General features: G+C 37.5%; 2 protein-coding genes across 2 annotated transcripts in view; one reads left to right on the top strand and one right to left on the bottom strand.

Moving 5' to 3' along the window:
- Positions 1-10,380, bottom strand: part of parp1 (poly (ADP-ribose) polymerase 1) — a 29,128-nt gene extending 18,748 nt beyond the window's left edge. The window contains exons 1-4 of the mRNA XM_053489464.1: positions 10,133-10,380; positions 8,862-9,024; positions 6,721-6,836; positions 4,235-4,449 (exon numbers count right to left, since the gene is read on the bottom strand). Of these exons, the coding sequence (XP_053345439.1) occupies positions 4,235-4,449; positions 6,721-6,836; positions 8,862-9,024; positions 10,133-10,255 (617 nt within the window). The 5' untranslated portion in view covers positions 10,256-10,380. The remainder of the gene's footprint in view (positions 1-4,234; positions 4,450-6,720; positions 6,837-8,861; positions 9,025-10,132) is intronic.
- LOC128515325 (adenosine receptor A1-like) lies at positions 380-1,531 on the top strand. Its single transcript, XM_053489465.1, has one exon. The coding sequence runs from the start codon at positions 380-382 to the stop codon at positions 1,529-1,531; it is 1,152 nt and encodes a 383-aa protein (XP_053345440.1).
- Positions 10,381-13,556: the final 3,176 nt, after the last annotated feature.

Genomic DNA, 13,556 nt, shown 5'->3' with positions numbered 1-13,556 from the left:
CCTATCATCCAGAGATCGCTGTAACCTCTCGCAGCCGGAGGTCTAGAGAGAGCTGATTGGCTAAGCTCTCTCAGAGAGCAGAAATGAGGGGTACTGCGTGCTCCCATATTAATCACAGCTGTACAGCCAATCAGGGGCGTCTGTGAGCTCGCGCAAGCGGTAGTAATGTTAGCGGATCGCATTCAGCACGGCACGAGTCTGAACTGTGTGCAGTCGCACTTACGGACAGATATGCACAAGATCAGGTTGTGCTGATGTAGGACGCTGTGATATATAAAAGAAAAAACAATAAGTCTATCAGTGTCTAAGAAGTCTAAGAAGTGTGTTCTCAGGAAAATAGCGAATATTAACACTTTCACTTTATACTTTACAGCGTGTAATGAACGACTCGGGCACAAACACCACCCTGGCACCGGCTCTGCTTTATTTAAACTCCACCATCCTGAACGTCAGCTCTTATCTAAACAGCAGCCTTCTGCTCGTCACTAACGCCATGGCGTCAGCTACGTCGACCGTCACTCAGCCACGTCCACAGACTAACGCCACTTTTACAACTTTAACCACGACTGCCGCGGGATCGCCGGCGTCCATTAACGTGCCCTACATGGTGGCGGAGCTGGTCATCGCCTTCCTGTCCACTGTGGGGAACCTGCTGGTGTGCGTCGCCGTGGGGTTTAACCATAAACTGCACACGGTCACTAATTATTTCCTGGTGTCGTTGGCAGTGGCAGACGTGTGCGTGGGGGCGCTGGCTATCCCCTGCGCCATCATGACCGACCTGGGCATCCCGCGCCACAACCTGTACCTGTGCCTGCTCATGTTGTCGGTGCTCATCATGCTGACTCAGAGCTCCATCTTCAGCCTGCTAGCCGTGGCTGTCGAGCGCTACGTGGCCATCTTCATGCCCTTCCGCTACCACAGCACCATGACACCACGCAACGCGCTGCTCGTCATCCTGCTTACGTGGGTTCTGGCCTTCCTCATTGGCCTGGTTCCGCTCATGGGCTGGCACAAGACTCAGTCCCCCAGCAGCGACTTTTGCTTCTTTGTCAACGTGGTGGACATGACCTACATGGTGTACTTCAACTTCTTCGCCTGCGTGCTGACGCCGCTCGTCGTCATGTTCCTGATCTATGCGCAGATCTTCCTCACGGTCAAGCGGCAGATGCGCAGGATCGCGGCGGACAGAGGAGGCCAGGCCAGCGTCGAGGGAGCCGCCAACATCAAGAAGGAGATGAAAACGGCCACGTCGCTCTTCCTCGTGCTCTTTCTCTTCACCGTCTGCTGGATTCCTCTTCATATCATCAACTGCTTCCTGCTGCTGTGCCCCTCGTGCACCGTGCCCCTGCCTCTCCTTCTCACCACCATCATCTTGTCTCACGCCAACTCGGCGGTCAACCCTTTCCTCTACGCCTATAAGATGAGGTCGTTCAGGGAGGCCTTCAAAGGTATTTTCCTGTGCTTCAAAGTCAGCGCCGAGAAACGGGATCGCCATGGCGATGGATGTGTAGCTACCATACAAAAATCCTGACCTCGCGCTTTTGTCAAGTAACCCATTTAGCGCATGAGGACTGACCTCAGGGTCGTCTACATCCACTACATCACTGACTGATGCTTTAATAAAATTATGTATAGTTTTCTAATCATGGATATTGCTTGAGATAAGGGTAGATATCAAACATGGAGATATCAAACTGTTTCTATTTTTATGAACTTTTAATTTACATCAATAAAATATGGACGTTCCATTAGAGGAGACAGAAGGTCCTCGAAGGACAGCGCCAAAGAAAGGGAAAGCAATACATCTTAATAAATAAACTAATTTCTTTTACACTACATTCAGATGTTTTACCTCAAGATTTAATATGTAAACATTAATATTTATTATTTTAATGTGACACGGAATGAAAAATGGCAGAGACGCCCTTGTCATGATTTTATCCGTGTTTTTAAAATGAAAGACTTTATTAGAACTTTTTTCGATGGAGTTTTTATTTCTTCGACGACTCGCATAAAAAGGATCGGCTTCAAATGAATCCATGAAAAAGTAATATAACATTTTGATTATGTATGTTTTTAAGCAATAAAACTCTTGTTTAAATGCTGCGCTTGGTTTTTAAGTGAGAAAAATAATGTTATAAGGAACGGGCTACATTTAATTACTCGTTAAACTAAAATTGTAACAAAAGAGGGTGAAACTAATATTGCGATATTTATTGTATATTTATATATATATATATATATATATATATATATATATCGAATCAATAAAAAAAAAAAAATATATATATATATATATATATATATATATATATATATACACACACACACACACACACACACACATATATACATATATATATATATATATACAGTGTATGTGTATATATATATATATATATATATATATATATATATATATATATATATTAGGGCTGTGACTCGATTAAAAAAGATTATCTAATTAATTAGAGGCTTTGTAATTAATTAATCGGAATTAATTGCATATAAATATTTGTCCTGAGAACAGTGAGAAGTAAGTTCTTTCATATGGATTTTTAGTATACCATTAAATAATGACCCTTCAACTCTATATGTTTAGCATTGAGGTGATACTTGAGGCTCGATGTGCTGCGGTGATAAGCGAATTCCTTGTTGCATAGCTTGCACACAACCATGCTCTTATCGACGCTTCCATCCATTCGTTTTTCATAACAAAATTTCCCATCCACAGGGCCAACCAAAGCGGTCTAATATACAAGGGTCATTGACGGATAAGACTTTTTAATAGGCCAATTTTAAAATACCCAAAATATGAATATGTCTGGCCATTTTCTAAACATTTGGAATGTAGTGTACACATGCCTTTATAAAGAAAAGTAAAAAAATTGTCATCTTAGTGTTTTTACACTTAAGTTAATAAAACATAGCCTTAAAAAAGTCATCCGGGGCGACCGTAATATATCTCAGAATTCACATTTTTATGTATCATTAAGACTAGTTGACCTCATATCAGTAAGTAGATAAACTGATGAAGAAAGAAACTTTAGTGCCCTTTCATTTTATGAAAACCATTATTTCACAAGTTTATTCTATAATATCAGAGTCTCCTTCATTATCCAGTTAAAATAAATGTTTATCCCTATAAAAGGAATGGAAAATGGCTGAATTTAGAAAAAAAAAAAAAGATAAAATATACAAATAATTATGCTTAAACAATTAACTCTATGTATATAATTGATGTATAGAATATGAAAACTACAAATATAGGACATATATCTATCATTTAAAACATTTAGCAGTGGTCGCCCCACATGATACTCGGTCGCCCCATATGATGTTTTCAAGTTTACTCAAGTATAACAGGCTAACGGTTAGCCTCAGAAACCAAACTAGCTTCTTCTAGTGACAAAGCACTATCAAATTTATCATCAAAATATAGATTTGTGGAAAAAAATTATAATTCACAGTTTTGGGGTGGTCGCCCCACATGATGACCAAAAGTGACTACGACATCACAGCCGTTAAAAAACAGCTTTTTCCTACTATATGAGAGAGACTGATTTACAGAACATTCGTTTGTATATCATGATAGAAATATATGAGCAAATGCTTTACAGTTTTGTCAATGGATGTAAAACATGTTTAAAATTATGCCAACTAGGAAAAGGGATATATTTAAGTTGATTTAAAGTGTTTTTAAACCAGTTGTCCTAACTAAAGTCAAGGCCGGACGGTCGCCCCATATGGTGTTTTGGCACTTCGGATAGCAGAAAAATGATGAAAAACTTAAAAATTTGGAGAAGTTAGAGTGGTTTAGTAGGTAAAGAAGGTATAACAAGTAGATGAGAAATTTTTATGTATTTTTTAGTTTTTTCTGCAAAATAAAATTAACCCGGACAGAAAAAGGGGGCGTCACATCATTGACCCATATATATATATATATATATATATATATATATATATATATATATATATATATATATAATTTTATTTTTTTTCCTTTAATTTTCTTTTAATATATATTAAGAAATTTAATTATTCCAAATCTTTACCAAGGGACAAGGATACTATTCTAGAAAAAAATAAATAAAAACAATAATAATTTTTAAAAAATGTGAAATGTGATTCTACTGTGGTTTGTTTTTTTGTGCTGGGGAAACACAATGACTCAGCAAAAAAAACAAAGAGCTGGAGTCAGTAGGCGGGTCTTATGGAGGCGTTAGTGACTCACCCCTCAGCCTTGACAACAGGGAGTCTCTCCTTCAGCTCGGCCTGGTCCTCGGCACGCAGAGCGGCGAAGCCTTTGAGCTGAGACGCGTTGTACTCGGGTTTGAACACCAGCTCCTCGCGCCGGCTCACGAAGCAGCCCGTGTGGTACCAGCGGTCGATCAGACCCAGCTGAGGCTTCTCCGGGTCCACCGCTTTCTTTGAGACGCGGATCTGGTCCTGGAATTACAGTAATGCGAGAAAGACACTTCTAATTTTATTTGTCACATACACAGTCATACACAGTACGATATGCAGTGAAATGCACTCAGGAGTCGAGCTGTGGATCGTAAGGTGGACTGTTGATTCGAATAGATTTTTGGGCAACGATTCAATTTGATGCGATACAGGGCAACTGGGTACAAAAAAAAAATGAAGTAGCTGAAGGGGCGGAGCCATGAGAACAGCGAGTAACATTTATTGAATGGCTTGACGTAGAGACCTGCGCGGGACGGATTTATCGGTCCGGCTCCCGCCCGCAGTATTCAAGTTTTGTCCCGCTCCCGCCCGCAAAAATCCCGCAGGTAAACATATAAGTAGTTTTATTTTTACTGCTTTTTCCCGCTACTCTGTTATTTGTTTCAATTGCTTTCCTTTTGAGTATATATAAAAAAAGAAAATAAATGTTTCGTTTTATTTGAGTTTGATTATATGGAATGATGAACATGGACACGAACGGGGAGCTTTTCAGAACATAGAAATACAAACAGTTAGAAATAGGCTAATAATTTTGCAATAAAACAAAATAATAATAAACGTTGATTTCTCAAGTGGTCAAACAGAAAAGCATTTGGCCTAATACTGCTTCAGAACGTTAGGCTTTTTTGCCTTCAGCAATGTCCAAACATTGAACATAAGTTATCCTTATTTCTTGATAAATAAAAATAAGTTCTGACCTCGCGTCTGTAAATAGTTTTTATATTAATTTAGTCGTTCTTGTTGCTTTTGTGCAGTGAATAAATAATATAGTATTTGTTTTCAATAAATAAATTTTAAGGTAATTCCTTTTTGCGGGAGTCCCGCGGTTAATTTTATTCTCCCGCAACCTGCACATACATGAGGACCTTACCGCCCGCACCCGCATCACCCATCAAATCTTGTCCCGCGCCGCACTCCGTGCACTGGTCCCGCGGTACTCCCGCGGAAGTGCAGGTCTCTAGCTTGACGCACCTAGTGACAATGCTGTTACTATAACTGCTATACAATTCATTATATAAAAATCCAAATTACATTATGGACCGCTGAAATAATAAAAAAACAAAAAAACAAAACGATTCAGTTTTGATTCTTATATGTGGTGTTTCACGTATCACCATAATGACTCCAAAATAGATTTTTTTTAAAAACATGTAATATTTATAATACAGATGAACCGGTCGATTAGCCAGTGACCAGAATCACTGGTCCAGAATCGTCTGGTTTTCAGTTTGATTAGCCATGACCGTTGATCGACTGATCAGCCTCAGATATATAAACGATTCTGTATCAAGCGCAGAAGCTTCCGAGTGCCGCAACAGAAACACATTTTTATGGCGTTATGTTATCGAACATTGCAAGCGTTAAAAGCCTACGATCTGCCTTTTTCTCTTCAAAGTCAGGAAAGCGGATTCGTCTCAAACCCACACTGTTACACCAGTCTTACAGGACACGAGTTAAGCTTTCAGGCACTGAAGGCACCCGAGACGGTAAAATGCTGTTTTTTTTTTTTTTTTATCTTAATCCTACAGGTAAACTTTACACATTTTCATCCCGTGTGGTAGGTTAAGTTTGCTTATATATAATTCCGAATCAACGTACAAAAATGTGCTTGAACTCTTCTGGACAGAGATTTGAATGCATGCTTAAATGTTGCGCTTTGTTTATTAGTAATAAAACTAATGTTTTAAGGAACAGGATACATTTCAGGTATCCTGAAATGTATGAGGTAACAAAATAAGGTGAAACTAATATCGAATCGGGATAGTCATAACATTGTGATATTTCTAGAACTGCAATTTTAATCGAACTAGGTATCGTGATCTCATTGTATCGGGAGGTGACGGGCGATTCCCATCACTAGTTGCAATGATGCAGTAGCAACCCCCTGCAATTTATTAGATGTAATATAAAAGATATGTAAAAATATTTTGCATTCTTTGAGGTGCAAAACAATTATTTGCAAACCTCCTCTTACTTAACGTGAATATTCAGATCTTTACACTGACTCAGCAGTCAGAGCAACCAGAAATCTGTGTTTGTTTGGCAATAACAATGCCCTCTTGTTCAACATCACTCCATTCCTGCTTTACATCTCTCCCTTTCTCTAGACATCAGCTCTCAAACCTGCATGGAATCTCTAACATTAGCTCAAGAAATCAGTATGACATCACTTTATTCACTGCCTTTTCTTTAGTCTAAATTACATTACCCAGTAACAAAGACTAAATGAAGGCAACACATTTGTTTTTGTACCTTTTCTATTTTCTGCTCACAGCCTTTGCAGGTGCTCCTGTTTGATTTTGCGTACTCCACTGCAAAGTCAGTCAGAGACTTCACTCCTTTACCTGCTCCTTTACCCCCAGCTTTACCTAACACAACAGATAACATCATAACATACAAAAAAAAACATTAATTTCATTTAGATTAACTCAAATCATGAAACTGCTTTTGCATAAAAAAATGTAAACAAAAAACTTTGCAGAGGTTAATGTTTTTTGTGCCGCAACTCCTAAAACTACCAAAACAAGCATCTTACACATTAAATGTGGAAAATTTGTCAAATATTTGTTTAAATAAGTAAAAATAAGTACCATATTGCAAAAATTTAAAGTAAAAAATCTGATAAAGTTGTAAAGTAAAGTACAAAGTACTGGTAAAGTAAAAAAACGAAATTGTGTTGTACCGCATTCCGCTAGGCCGCAGAATGATTTAAAGTCGAAAAAGTAGATAGCGAAGGTCCAACAATTGATACCGTACTGAACATTGCTGGTTCAGGGAAATTAAGTATCAAAATCTGTATCACACTGCATATAGCTATCCCAAGAAAATATAACGGAAGTTGTAAAATAAATACAATTTTAAAATATTACTAGCACATGGAAAAATATGAAGTAAAACTGGTAAAGTAAACAAATTTTTAAAACTGCATATAGCCAGCCCAGGAAACAGATCTAAAGTCATAAAAATTAGGTAAAATCAAACAATAGATACTGTACCGAATATCACTAGGTCGGAGAAACAATCAAAGTTGAATGTTTTATAAAAAAGGTAATTCGATCTCAAATCAACCAGTGGGTGCCACCACATGACCACAGATTTTGTTGACAAATTAGCATCTGTCTCGTTGAAGGAACTCGAAGTGTGAGAGAAAAGAAGTTCGATGGTGAAGGCACATAGTTGCATACGTTGGGTTAAGAGAGTCAGCAGTGTTGCTTCTGATCAGCAACAAATGTCGCTCATTTTCTGTCAAATCCTGCAGCTGATTAAGCGTTTTGATTTCACATAGTGCTTTAGATGGCCAATACTACATAGTTCAGGTATTTCTTCCATAGAGATTGTGATTAAAACAACAAACTACATTGGAAAGATTCAGTGAACAAATTAACATAAATGAAACACACTCACTCATGGAGTTGGTTGGAGATGATTCAACTTTCTGATCAGTATGAACCTGAATGGTTCAGTTACAGGATACTGTTTGACAGTGATACATGTATCTTACATGTACCACCATAAAATGACACCTTTACTGGTAGATAAGGCCTATTGTGTAGATCCATGTACATTCTCTGTATATAAAATGTGTATCAAATCATAAAACATTTGGAAAACATGGACATTTAATTTTTGATGATTTCTATAAAACAGGACATAACACACCTCTGGTTTTTATTTATTTTCAAGATAAGGTGATGTGAAGTAACCCCTATTTTTTTGAGTAACATATATACATGCAGACCTTGGGTTCTGGGGGGTTGAAAAAGGGTACCCCCCCAAAAATGTTTTTTCAGAAATATCTCCATGACCACAAGAGATAGAGAATTCTGATTGCAGAATCTAAATCTACATGAGAAATTACATAAATACACCCAGTTTTATCTCCATATGACATATAGCAAGTGAGTTATCTGGGAAAAGAGAATTTCAAAAAGGGGCGTGGCACGTCTAAAAGCACGTCGAGGCCAAAAATCAAGATGGCTGCCATTTTACAGCGAGCAGGAGTTGGGACAAAAAAATTGGGGCTTTTATTTTCATGCTAATACCAACAATTGGTGAGAAAGTCAACAAAATCTGAGAAGTGATGGTGGAAAATTTCTCTTCCACTGGTTGATTTGAGATGGAATTTCTCAAAAGATAACGACTCGTAAAGTTGAAAAATTTACATCGTACTTCGCATAGTTGGCCCAAGAAAAGATCTAAAGTAATAACTAAAACCTGAAAGCCAAAAAGAAAAAAAAGACTACTAAAATACTGTACATTGCTCGGCCTCTGAAAAACCCTAAGGTAACCCTGGGCTCATTTAAAAATTCACTCATCTAATGATCTTACACTTATCAGCCTTTGCTTAATATCAGTTTAAATGATTTCCAAAAGTACAGAAATAAAACCCTCACCAGAGACAGACCCTCCTCCTTCCATGGCCTTCTTCACTTTCTCCTGGTCCTCCCAGCGGAGGTCGGCAAAGCCCGAGATGTCTGACGTCGACTGCACAGACGCGCGGAGCCAGAAGCAGGAGAAATGATGCCAGTGGGGCACTTTACCATCAAACATGGGCGACTGCGAGGGAACAAGAGTCAGAAAGAGCAAAGCTTGGTTTAATTCTCCAAATAAGTTCCTAAAAGCCTGTTTGGAGAAAAACAAGTACCTATAGTACCATTTTGCTGATCTAAAATGCTAATTTTATTACTAAAGACAGTAAAAGTGTTGTATACAAAATGCACGTGTGATCTGTACTACCCTACATATAGTGTTATTTCACTAGATAAAAGTTTGTTTTTATGTCATAGATATTTTGATATTTAGCTGAAAAGCTGATATTATATGTGGTCTTAGATTGAAAAAACACGCAGTAAAAAAAGTTTGTGCACCCCTGTAAAAAATCATATATTTTTTTATATCAGGGATGTGTGTGCCAAAAAAATGAAAACAAGGCGGTAAGTCTAAGAATGCGAATAACAACTAACGGGCAGTAGGATGCAAGTTTAGGCACCCCTGTTATAATTTTTTTTGTAAATAGGTTTTTAGGTCATATAGATTGCAAACTGTAAACAAGGGGGCAAAACTAGCTGACAAACTTATATGTTGTCTTACACTGCAAAAGCATGCAATTAAGAAAAAAGTTTGTACACCCCAGCTGGAAAGTAAATATACATCATGGACGTGTGTTGCATGGTTGAAACAAGGCAGTAAGTCTAAGAGTGCAAATAAATGATGTGCAGTTGCGTGCAATTGCATGCAAAAGAAAAAAAAAAAAAAAGTTTGTGCACCCCTGTTAGAAATGAAAAAAAAAATGTTTTTTAAATAATAGATGTTTGCATTGCAAACTAAAAACAAGGCAGTAAAACCAGCTGCAAAACCGCTATTAAGTGTAGTCTTCTTTACGCAAATAACATCAATGGTAAGAAGTAGCATGCAATTTAACAAAAGAAAAAGTTTGTGTTGTTTTGTTTTGAGCACGATGCTAGCTGTGTAGCTAAGCGACCGCAGTGATGGTGCTAGGCCTTTCACTCAGACATAAACAGTGCAGGAGTGAAATCTGCACAGGAGACTTCGTGCACACGGAGTTACGCGCAGGATTAGGCCATGCGCCCGCGTGCTTCAGGTGTAAACGCGTGCACACGGGCAGTGTGTAGCACGCCGCGCTCGCGCAGCCTGGCCCCAGTACCTGCACCATGATGGCCATCCTGAGCGAGTCCTTCGCGATGTTCTCTTTACACTTCTTACACGAAGCGCGCCCGCTTTTCGCATACTCAGCCTTGTACAGCTTGTCGTCCTGTGAATCCGCCATTGCTCCTTTTAAACACACCACAGAGACCGAGAAAGAGACTGAGATACTGTATTACTTTGAGACGCGACGCGGATATTAAGCTGCGCAGAGAAACAATCACACACGCGCTTCCCAGCCCGCGTGCACAGTCAGGCGGCAGAATACCAGACCTGACTAATCGAGCCGGAGCTCACAGGCGCCACATGCAATAATAATAATCGAGACCAGAGTAATAGATTTGACGCCAAGTTGTACTCATAAGGCCAAGTAGGTTTTCATTGTCATTTCAACCATAAACTACGGTGGCCCTGAAGTGCAAAACAAATTAACAAAACTGAAAACAACATAACAAATTCAAAACCAAATTAATACTTGGTAATATTAATATCTTGAGTGACAGATGTCTCGCCCAATTAGCAGTAAGCATTTAATTCGCCAACTATACCTACCTTTTCCGGTTAGTATCGGACTGGCTGAGAAGTGCAATACAAATTAACAAAACAGAAAACAAATTAACAAATTCAAAACCAAATTAACAAATCCGAAAATAAAATAACAAAAGCAACAACAAACCCCCAACAAAAAAAAATAGTTTTGGGTTTTGTTATTTGGTTTTGAATTTGTTTTTCGTTTTGTTAATTTGTATTGCACTTCTCGGCCAGTCAGATATTAGTTATTTTGTTTTCCGTTTTGTTATTTTGGTTTTGAATTTGTTTTTGTTTTTTTCAGTTTTGTTAATTTGTTTTGCACTTCACGGCCACCGTAATAAACAGTTCAGTACACAGTGACATAGTGATAGGAAGTTTGGATCATTTTAGTGAATCGTTTTTTCATCAAAATGAACGGATCTCTTTTTTTGAGTCATTTAGTTTATTTCATTCTTTTGATCAGAAATAAAATGAAATGTTATATTTTCAATAAACAGAACCCACAACACAAATTAAAATTTTATTTGTCACATACACATGCAGTGAAATGCTCATACGACCGCCAGTGACCTTAAAAAATAAAAGCTTAGATAAGATAAGAAATAAATTCGAATAAAAAGAAATATGAGAGAAAATAAATTCAACTAGGATAAAAATTAAAATATACTGTACAAATAAGGACATTGACAATATAGCAAAATATAGAAAAAAATGAAATTCATAAAAATTAGAAATTTAGTGTAAATAAAGAAAAAAACTAAGTAAAAATGACTGGGGTGTGCAAATATGCATAAAAAGTGTCTTATTAAAGTGTCTTGTGCAATGGTCCAGAAATGAAAATATAAATATGTAAGTGTAAGTGTCAAATTTTTTTTCACATCTACATACACAAATTTTGAATATAGTTCCAGTAATGATAAAAAAATAAAGAAATAAATACAATGCAGCTCAGGACATATTATGAAAAACAGAATGAGCAGCTCACCTCTCACATCTTCAAGTCAGAATCGTTCGTTCTTTAGTCATGTGACTCTCATAGACGCTATGCAGTGCAGTACACAGAAAACAGAATTGAACGGTTCTCCTCATGAGTCTTCTAGTCTGAGTTGTTGGTTCTTTTCAATCTATTGCACTGTGGGAGTCACATGACAAAAGAACGAACAATCTTTTCGCCTCAGTCCAATCTCTTAATTATTTTCACTTTTGTTTCCATGGTTACTGCTTTACTCTTCCTAGCAGTCCCCTCCACATCACCACTGCTTTTCCCGTTGCTTCCGGACATCCTGGGCACTGATTGAGTGATTGGCTTCCTGTTTTTGTATTGTTTCTGCAAAAGTTCCTCGTTTGTTTGTATCAGAGTTTAAATTATACTGCCTTTTCCGTTTATACTAAATAACAATATTAACTAGTTTTACATTCTAATACTACTGCTGTTCTTTGAGGACTTGTGACTTCAGTCACCCGACAGTTCAGGACTGGACTTTCCTACAGTCTATCTGAGCCTCCAGTAACAGACTGGATTTAATTTTAACTTAAACACATCTCCTATTATACTGAACTTACAGTCTCACTCAGTATGATGCAGATCAATCCCTGCTATTCGTTATCACCCAAATGAGGCTGGGTTTTTTGTTGTGTCTGGGTTCTCTCAAGGTTACTTCCTATTATAATCTCAGGGAGTCTTTTCTTGCCACTGTCGCCGTCATTCTCGGCTTGCTCATCAGGGACAATCTGATCATTTTAATTTATATACGTTCACATCTCATGCAAACTTAAATAATTATTTTGATTGTGTAAAGCTGCTTTGCGGCAATGTCAATTGTTAAAAGCACTATACAAATAAAATAGAATTTAATTGAATTGATTGACTGTACTGTACACTATAGCACTGTATAGTAAGCAAACAGCAGCACAACTGTGACAATGTCCTACAGACACGTGAGCTACTTCAGCGATTTGTTTGCATCTACGAATGTTCGTAATGCAAGGTTTGTACATATCTGCGAAAGTTTGCAACTTGAATGGTCGTGAATTCGAGGATGTACTATACTGTATGTATAAAAAAATAATTTCTGGTTGTTTGTTTGTTTGTTTGTATCAGCTTTAATGTCATACAGTTGCAAACACTGGAGCACAGTCAAAGGCATTTCTCGCCATAACACCAGAGCAAGATGTACAGCAAAAGTCAAAAACACAGAACAAACCTTTACCTTAGCCAATCAGGCATTTCAGTCTATAATAACTGACATATACACTGGAATTATTTTTACGACAAAACTTTAGGTAATCCAAATAGGTAGCAAATAATATTAACTATTGCATTCATAGTAAAACATACAAGTCCAAACGGGCATTCAAATCAAACTGGGTGAAACGTTTTGTGAATGAAGGCATAAAATTTATTGTGTAACTCCCCCAACCAAAGAAAAAAGCACCTCCACCCCATGCTCCATTCACCCCATGCCTTACTGTATTTCCGTTTCAGAGAGTTGGCAACCTTACAGTACTCCTAAATTAACTCTTCCTCTAACAAGTTACACTAGCCACATCCTGTTCCTGTTAGTCAAGTTCTACAAGTGGATTGCTCATTTTTCACATAGATAAGGGCTAACTGCAGTCTCAGAGTTTATACCTTCTTCCCGTACAGTACATGCATAATTTATAAACTTTTATTGTAACCCTATTCAAATTTCATAAGTTTTCTAAATATTGTAATTTTTTCAGCATAAATGTTTTTTTATGTAACTGTACATTCTAATACAATTTATTTCATCACAGTTGTGTAATGTGCAGCTGTGTAAGCATTTCAATGCAAACCATACTGTGTATGTGACAAATTATTCAAACACATTTGAATTAAAGCCAGTTCTTGCTCTTAAATATTTTTGAAAGAT

The sequence above is a fragment of the Clarias gariepinus genome, chromosome 27 (genome assembly GCF_024256425.1).
Source record: "Clarias gariepinus isolate MV-2021 ecotype Netherlands chromosome 27, CGAR_prim_01v2, whole genome shotgun sequence".
Taxonomy (NCBI): Eukaryota; Metazoa; Chordata; class Actinopteri; order Siluriformes; family Clariidae; genus Clarias; species Clarias gariepinus.
This window is presented reverse-complemented; position numbering and strand designations above follow the sequence as displayed.